Source organism: Chelonia mydas, chromosome 10 (genome assembly GCF_015237465.2).
Source record: "Chelonia mydas isolate rCheMyd1 chromosome 10, rCheMyd1.pri.v2, whole genome shotgun sequence".
NCBI lineage: Eukaryota > Metazoa > Chordata > Testudines > Cheloniidae > Chelonia > Chelonia mydas.
The window spans coordinates 56969715-56978882 of record NC_051250.2 but is presented as its reverse complement, the minus strand read 5'-3'; the positions used below and the strand labels follow the sequence as shown (position 1 = coordinate 56978882).

Here is a 9168-nt window from a genome sequence, read left to right as displayed (position 1 = left end):
CATCAGCTGATCAGTGGCAGGGAGGGAGGGGCAAGAACCCAGCATGCTCAGGGAAGGGGGAGCTTGCCTGCTCTGCAGCAGCAGCTAGCAGGATCAAGCTTCTTCACCCCGCCTGGGGGGGGGGGCGGAGAAGAGCAGGCCAGGGTGGGCAGGATTTTTAATGGCATGCTGCTGCCTGCTGGGGTCCTGGCCTGGGTTCAGCAGCAGGCTGAGCAGGGCTGGTGGCTGGGACTCAGCAAGCAGCAGTGTGCTATTAAAAATCAGCTTGTGCCATAGGTTGTCAACCCCTGGGCTAAAGAAAGCATGTGGTTTAGGTGCTAACCTAGAAGGAGGGAGACCCACCTCATTAGGTACTAGTGCAAGGGTTTGAACTTGGAGCAGCTTCAACAGAAGACAAACCTGCCCCAGAAAATATACTACTGTAGTAGTGGAGTGCTCTCCTGCAGTGTGGGAGTCCAAAGTTCTGGAATGGGTTGAGGCCTAAATGGTCAGTAAATTTCATGTCAATTGGGACAGTGCCAGGCTGCTTAAGACTTTTTTGGGGGGGGGGAGGGGTGTCAAACTATTCCTCTGGAAAAACTTTGGTTATCTTTATACTTGTACCTCAACAGTCAACAATAGTGTTACTAGGAATCTGCTGCACTGGCCATATGCCTGTGGGATGGTATCTGAGATCACTGCATCCACACTGCCACTCCCTTTAATGGTTTGCCTTCTGTAGAGTCGGTCAGGTGCCCTTGCAGTGTGTCTCAACAGGGGGTTATTCAGGAATAGCTTCAAGTGGATTCCCTACCTAATCAGAAACACCTGTCATGTAGACAAGTCTTAGGCTAACTGTATTAACAGAAGTTTACAATACTAGCAAACACTATGAAGTACATTAGCAAATCAAATCTCTTAACAAGAATCAAACTTCTTCCTGTTTATATTAGATGTAAGTCTTAGCCCAACTTCTTGAATTCATGGAAGTCTATAGCATATTGACAGGGATTCCACTATGACTAAATTGACTATAATTATATATTTGCATTATTGCATACTCATTTGTTACATGTGAAGGTGCACAATAAAAATGGCAGCTGATCAATTGAGCAGGGACTTAAGCAAACCAGCCTTAATTAAACTACATATTGTACAACACTCAAACCATTTACCTTTGTGCTATAGGGGTCAGTGTGTGAGAAAAATGACAGTATGTGCCTCAGCTAGTGCAGTGATGGTGACAATTTTACCGCATACTGCCAGGTCCAGTGTGGTTACCTGAACCCACCTCTATTATTTACATCACTGTAGTGACTAGGAGCCCTCTTCAGACCAAAATTCCCTTTAATCAGTGCTATACAAACAGAACAAATTCTAAGGGGAAAGTGCCACATGCTGACCCTTCTAATGTTATCTCAACTCTGAATTTGTAATCCCTTCTTGTATTTCTCCTGCTGCCTATTGACAGATGCTGCTTCCCCAGGGTGAAGTTCCTGTGCTGAGGCAATTCTACTCCCGCTCCCCTGGACCCTTGTGCTGAGCTGGTTCCAAGGAACACACTCCTAAAACTTGTTCACCAAAACACTCTCAAAAATCCTCTCAAAAGTAACTCCTACTCTATTACGTAGGAGAAGTAAGCTAATACTTATGTCCCCTTTTTAAAATAGTACCTTCTCTTTTATCAGCTCTCCCTGACTTTCCTTTGTTGGCTATTCCAAGTTGGCCTTTCACATTTGACTTTGGATTGTAAACTGCTGGGGCCAAGGACTATGCTTGGTTTTGGCTGTTTCTGTATAGTGCTCAGTCCACCCTTTTAGGCACATAATCTACAACCAGTGCATTGTGGAGGGACAGTGGTGTCGGGCAGTTTAGGCTCATTGCAGGTCCCAGATTTAAACTTCAGAAGACTGCCTTTAAAATCCACTTCATATTCGCTTGTGCAGTACTTCCCTCTAGCCTAGTGGTGGGCAACCTGTGATCCTTCAGGATAATCTGATTGCAGGCCACGAGACTTTTTGCTGTTGTTGACCATCTGCAGGACTATCCCCCACAGCTCCCAGCGGCCGTGGTTTGCCATTCCCAGCCAATGGGAGCTGTGGGAAGCAGTGGCTAGCACGGCCCTACAGCCCCCTGCTTCCTGCAGCTCCCATTGGCCAGGAACAGCAAACCACAGCTGTGGGGGGCCATGCCTGTGGATGGTCAACATCAGCAAACTGTCTTGCAGCCTGCAATCAATTACCCTGATTAGCTACATGCAGGCCACAGGTTGCCCACCACTGCTCTAACCAATCATACAGGGGCTAAGAAGAATATTCACTACCTCTCTCTTCAGATCAAAGCCTTTTTATATATTCACAGACCCTACTGCTTCCTTCTCTGGAACTCCATACACTGGGAGCTTAGTTATCCATTCTGAAAAGAGTTCCAGGTACTCATGCATGCAAAACAGAAATATTACAAATTTAACAAACCAACTCAGCTCATTGGTTCCTGAATTTTATTGGTGGAGTGTCAGGAGAAAAAGAATGGATGCTGATGATATCTGCATGGTAAGCAACAGCCATTTTAAATGGTCAGGGAGGCAACTGGGCTTAAAAGCATTAACACTGGTTTTATCATTAAAAAGGAATAGTGCATGGTTGGAAGTACCTGGCACAAAACTTCTAATAAAACTACTTTATGGATAAGTACAGTGAATACTACATTATACATTCATACATGTTTCTACAATATTAGATTTTTTTTATATACAGTATATGATCTGCTCCTATACATGTACAGCTCAGGGGGAAAGAGTTGCTTCCTGTAACAGGTACAGCATTAAGCATAAATCCAACATGGGCCAGCCATATTCTAATATAAATCATGAAGAAGGCATCATTGTATAGCATACAGTACTTTTCTTTTCTTTTCTTTTTTCAGTGCCTTTTGGAATCCCTAAACTTTACTGGCAAGCAAACCAGCTCCATTACACATCTGTACAGAACTATTTAAATATACCATCACCAATCCTAAATCTGTGACATGTAGCAGCATTCTTACCATGTTCCCCAGAGTGATCTGCATCAGAGGAAATGTGCATGTAATGCCATCATTTTTATATAAACTAAAGGCACTTGTTAAATACAACCTTTCCAAAGTCCCTAATCCTAGATTGCAAAGCACTGTGCAGTTTCAGGAAAACTGTAAGGACTACAACACCTCTTCATTCACTCTGCACTAGAAACAGGTTTAAATATAATAAATAATTTGTTTTTCACTGCTTTCATACATGTATCTGAGGCATAGATTTTCATGTTTGCTTTATGGACAGTAAACTGAGTGACTAGTTTTCTTGCTTGTATACAACTTCACTGGTGAAGATGCCACTAAGAATTATAGGCCTTGGCAAAGAACTGCCATTTGTCCTCATGCGAGAGTGGGAGGGGAAAGCATCCTATTTTTCAACTATTGGTAGTGTCGTGCCATCCTTCATTTAACAAAACCTTCTTTGCATTTTGTTATATCTTGGTCACATAGTTGTTGGGGAACAGTCCTTGCTTCCCTCGTAATCTGCCTGTCCACCAGCCTGAGGGATCTGTGACAAAAAGAGCAGAATGAGCAATGAGGTTTTAGAAATCCTTATTTCATATTCAGTCTCCCTCCTTTTTAGCCTTCTTTGATTTATGTCCGTTTTGTGCAGACTGGCAAAACTCTTCTACAGGTACTCCTTAGAGACCAAATGCAAAGGGCTATGAGAGCCTGGACTGGCTAACCTTCTGGACACACTGCAAGGCCTTATCTGTTCACTGGGGGGATTGGCTTTGGAACTGCATCACTAATTGCTTTTCAGCTGATGTGCTTTAGCCGTTGTCATGGTCTTATACATGCAACCAGAGGCTATGGGGGGGCACTTGAATTTGGACTCCCCAGTGGGGAATAACTGAGCAATCTAGGGTGGGCACGATATAGGTGTGATGGCTCCTCCTTATCCTGCCTGTCCTAAAAGCAGACCACCTACTGCTTCAAGAAATGCAGGAGTCATTCTCCAGGAAAATGTCCAGGGAGTTGGCTATGAAACCCCACATTAACAATAACAGTGTGCCCTGGGGAGCTTGGAGTAATTTGTTCACAAAGGACATTTAAAACCAACAAACAAAAAACCACCAACCTCTTTACTTACCTTCTTTGATTATATCAATTATGTCATTGGCATTAAAGCTAAGTTCATCTGTGTCCTGAGCATCATATGCATACAGTGCCCGGCACTGTGGTACCTGAGGCTTGGGTTTTGGATGTGGTTTAGGTCTCCCTCCAGCTGGTGGGGGCCGGTTTGTTGTCTGCCTGCGAACACTGCGCGGGGGGAGGACAAGAGTAATTGACAGGGGAAATGCTCCAAGACTGTAACTATGAATATACACTCAACCAACCCCACTGCACTTTGCTCCATTACATCACTGGGTCAGACAATGGAAAGCACTCTCTGGATTTGAGGGCCAAGCCTGCTCACTTAGATTCCCCTGTAAATATCACAGTAGTTATAGAAGACAGACTTGTTAGGTCATAGGAGCATCCATGTGCATGGAGCAGGATGTAGTCCTTTCTCCCCCCACTATGTCTCCCAGAGAGGGGCTGTAGTGCACATTACATTATCGTCTTCTGTGACAAACGGTAGCCAAAGAGGTAGGAGGTTCCAGTTCTCCAAATACTTATCTCCAGAGTAACCACATCACAGTAATTCTGTGCTGCTTTACCTACATAAGTAAGCTTTGCCTTGAGCCAGAGATTGCCCACTTCAGCTCTTTTAGCACTTGTAATAAAAGAGCACTTCACAGAGGGCTCACCATTTGCCTTTCCCTGCCCCCAAACACACAAAATACATTTAAGCTGCAGGGCGCCCTTTGCCAGAGATTCTGCCTCTGATATAAAACGCCTTCCTTTCTCACAAGCTCACTGTTGTTCCAATGCTATGGTTAGGCAGGACAGTGATACTGCACTTGCATCAGCTCCTAGTGTCTATAGATTTTATCTGTGCTCAAATGTGAAGCACTGGGTGATGTGGTATGACGTTACTGGAGTGGCTACAGTCCCTCCAAGAATCCAAGGCTAAGTGCAGGGGGAGGAGGAGAAATGAGAGGAAAGGAAAGGAGCAGGCAGGCAATGGGGGTGGAAGAAAGCAGATATATTGTGTGGAGTCAGAGCCCCACAAAAAGCCCCTGCAGTGCACTAAAGCAAAGAGTGCACTGATATGTGAGGCAGCTGAGTTGTGCCAGGGCAGGGTCATGCCAGACTTATAGTGTGCCGCTCTTCTTTGCTTGAGAAGAGCTGCATTTCTTAAGTGATCTATCAGTAGGGGTGTGGCCCTAAAATATGCTTGTAAGTGGTTGCAATTTTAAACTTTGTAATGTGCTTTATGGGAAGAAAGGTCTGTGGGCACATTAAAATCTTGAAGCATTAACAATGGCCAGAAAGAGCTTTTCCTAATGTGTCTGTCTGCTAAGGGGTATCTGCTATTGGTCTAGAATGTTTGTATTTGCTCTGAACAGATGATGACAGGCCCACCGACAGCAATTCCGGGCCCCAGGACAGACAGTCACTGGGCCCCCTAGAATGGGATGGCTGAGGTTTACGACACTACTTTTTAGCCTAGTGATAAACACATGAGAACCCACTATACGTAAGTGTGTGGCGTTGCTTCATGTAGTTAACGTTTTTCCCAGTTAAAGCACCAGCATTAAACAAATTGTGAGCCTAAATATGAGCTATAGAATTTATTTTGAATTATATATTTAAATTAAATACATACATTATGGAATGATATTGGAGGGAGTCCAGCAGCGGGCAATGAAAATGATTAGGGGGCTGGGGCACCTGACTTATACGGTGAAGCTGAGGGAACTGGACTTATTTAGTCTTCAGAAGAGAAAAGTGAGGGGAGATATGATCGCAGCCTTCAACTACCTGGTATGAAATCAATTCTTTAGAGGATATGAAGGATTGCATGCAGTACATATGCTATGGAAGAGGAAGTTGAAATAAAACATACAACACACATTTTAATTGCTAGGAAAAATATTGGACTTTATCTGCTCTTGAGAGGAAAAGTCATTTGTATGCATGTGCTGAATGTGGAGCTTTGTATCTTTGGACAGAGACCAATCTTAGTGATAGTGATATACTGAACTGCCTGAAAAGATCATAGCCAAAGATGCCTTCCTGAATATTGCTAGATATTTTTTTAAGATACAAATATGAGAAGTGACAATGGCATTCCCTGAAGTGGGGGCGGGGGAGAGGGGGTGTGCTGCGCTGCTGGTGCCCAGCGAGCTGTTGTCAGCTGTGCTGCTGGGCGCACTCGTCCACATGCCCGCCCAGCTGCCTTCGCCGCTGCCAGTACCACCCCACATGTACCTAGGAGCCCTGCGGCCCGTCCGGGTGATTTAAAAGGGCCTGGGGCTCCCGGCCGCTGCTATTGCAGCAGCGGCTGGGCCCTTTTAAATCACCCAGGTCCCTGGGCAATTGCCCCTTTTGCCGCCCCTGCGCCTGGCGGGCCTGGATGATGCCATAGAAAGCATCTGGAGCAAAGTAATAACAATCATTCACTCTCTTGGGTTCACAGCTGCGAGTTCAGAGGAGGCTTACCTGAGCTATGAGATTTTGGTTGCAGGCAGTGTTGGATCATATTAAAGAAGTTCTGTATTAAAATCACAAATGAGTTTGATTCCCCAGAGTTTAAATTCCAGGGTATTACTAATTAAGAGGTCTCTTGGTTTTTGGTACTGTTTCTCTCCCTCTCTGTGTGAAACTTGCAAGCTGCTAATTGTGTTAGTACATTCTAAGACAGAGTCTGTTTTCAAAGCAATTCTTTGTAACAACTACTACTCACACACAGAGAGACTCAAAGCAATACTCTGTAACAACAGAAACAGCACCCAGAGACTCCCCGCCCTTTTGTTGTATTCATCTCGCTTTGTTAACAATTGTGATTAAAATAGAGATAGAGGATGTATGTGGATGGATGCTTGGTGTGGATAATAACTGAATGATCAGGGAGGTGCCAGCCTAAGAATCCAGTGTCCATCGGCCGAAGAAGGCGTCAAGTGGAAATAACCAGAGGACCCCCGGAGGGCAGACTAGAATCCACCCAACAGCCTCAAGGATGGGCGAACCAAAGAATAAGATAACATCTGGCAGCACGGAGCCATCAGGAATGTGCCATCTGCTGATTGATTCAGCAACAGCATGATGAAGCAATTCCCACAGACTGGCATAGGAAGAAATTCCTATAAAAATGGACTCTAGAAAGTGAGAACTTTGGGGTCTGATTCTGCAAACCAACTTCCAGGAGCATCAGATGAGCATCTGACAAGGCCCTGCTCCCTCCTCATGTCCAGGCCACCTGACCAGTGGCTTGGCATGAGCAACTCTAAGGCTGGTAACTATGATAACAACCTTGCAGAACCTGTGTGTGTGTATGAATGAATGTGTGAATAAATATGAAATTGAATGGAATGTTATAGCTATAACTAACTGCTTACTATGATTCTTTCTGTATTCACAATAAATGTGGCATTTTTCCTTTTCCCCTTTAATAAGATCCTGCTGGTTTTTATTTTACTGGTATAGCAGCGGGAGTTAGGAGGCCAGTAGGCCAGTTCTGTAGAATAAATGGATGTATACCTTAAATTGCCAGCAACAGCCCCTAAAAATTTAAGATGTGATAAAACTGGAACTCCCACCACCACCAGCCTTCGGTGGTTCAGATAAAATTAAACCTGATTTTGAACCCCCACTCTCCCAAAAAAACAACAACAAACAAGCTAACCACCACTACCCACAAAACGCCATATGTTGGGTGAGACTTTGAAAAACCAAATCCATACCACGCTGGCTTGTCCCTTGTCTGCTAGGAATAGAAACTGCATCTCTTCCTCAGGAATATATTATTTGTGATGAAGAAGAACCCTCCAAGAACCTATGCCAGTGACTAACTTAACTTGCTGTACAGCAGTGGCTCTCAGACTTTTGTAGTGGTGACCACTTTCGCATACCAAGCCTCTGGATGTGACCCCCTTATAAATAAAAAACACTTTTTAATATATTTAACACCATTATAAATGCTGGAGGCAAAGCAGGGTTTGGGGTGGAGTCTGACAGCTCGTGGCCCCTCATGTAATAATCTCACAACTCCCTGATGGGTCCTGACCCCCAGTTTGAGAACCCCTGCTGTAAAGTAACAGTGGGATTTCAAAAAATGTTATTGAATATGACAATGTTCCCTGTAGCCTGACTCCTCTCTTTGTGGGCCTTTCCCTTGTACTTATTACTGTGAGATAAAGAGTTAAAATACCACTAACAGTTGTTGTAGCTGTGTTGATCCCAAAATATTAGAGAAACAAGGTGGGAAAGGTAATAATATCTTTTACTGGACCAAATGCTATTTGTGAGAGAAACAAGCTTTCAAGCTTACACAGGGCTACTTCAGGTCTGCGAGGTTTTTTCCTTTGATTTTATATTTATTATCTCTCTGGTCAGCCAGTGAGAGGAGAGAATTCACAAGCTGCTCTCCCATGGATGAACGCTTGCAATTGCTATTAACATTAATGAGGAGACACAATAAGTGTACTGAGGATTGAATTCGTTAGTCAAGGATAAAAATGAAAAAGCACTTAGGTGCTTTTATTTCTGTGGTGTTTTTTCATATTACATCGAACACCTGTACAGAACAAAGGTCTTCTGGGAGCTAACACTTAAATAAAACTGCACCGGAAGGACTTTCATTTTCCCCCTGAACTTTTGCTTTTACTTCTGAGACCAGGCAGGAAACTAGGCACATTAATATTGGAAATGAATGACAGTTCTGTAGTTAGCCTGTGTGTATGTGTAATGTATATAAATGTGTTCCTCGGTGGATGAACTATATGGTATGTGGCCCAATAATCAAAACAGAGGGAAGCAATGAGCTCTGGATTCCAAAAGTCAAATGGGCAGGGGGAACTGATGAATGCACCAGCAGGGGATTGTTAGCTGCACCCGTTGTGAAAGAAAGCTGCTGAAGTTTCAGAAGAACTCTCCTTTGTGGCAAAGCCAAGAGTCTATTACAAAGAGTCCATGGCAGGTAACAAAGAGCTTTTTCCATATTGCTATTGAGCTGTGCAGACATTGCATCAACCCTGAATGGGTTTGTGAGAGGCCGTCAGATTCTGC

At 44.0% G+C, this 9168-nt stretch overlaps 1 protein-coding gene and 1 long non-coding RNA gene across 3 annotated transcripts in view; one reads left to right on the top strand and one right to left on the bottom strand.

The window, feature by feature from the left end:
* The first annotated feature begins 2098 nt into the window (after positions 1–2098).
* LOC122462117 lies at positions 2099–3252 on the top strand. The gene is made up of 2 exons (XR_006284472.1): positions 2099–2531; positions 2905–3252. It is a non-coding gene; the product is annotated as an uncharacterized LOC122462117 (long non-coding RNA).
* MYO1E (myosin IE) overlaps positions 2896–9168 on the bottom strand; it is a 146596-nt gene continuing 140323 nt past the window's right edge. For both annotated transcript variants that reach the window (XM_037910559.2, XM_037910560.2), the window contains exons 27-28: positions 4145–4314; positions 2896–3559 (exon numbers count right to left, since the gene is read on the bottom strand). In XM_037910559.2, the coding sequence (XP_037766487.1) occupies positions 3483–3559; positions 4145–4314 (247 nt within the window). In that variant the 3' untranslated portion in view covers positions 2896–3482. The remainder of the gene's footprint in view (positions 3560–4144; positions 4315–9168) is intronic.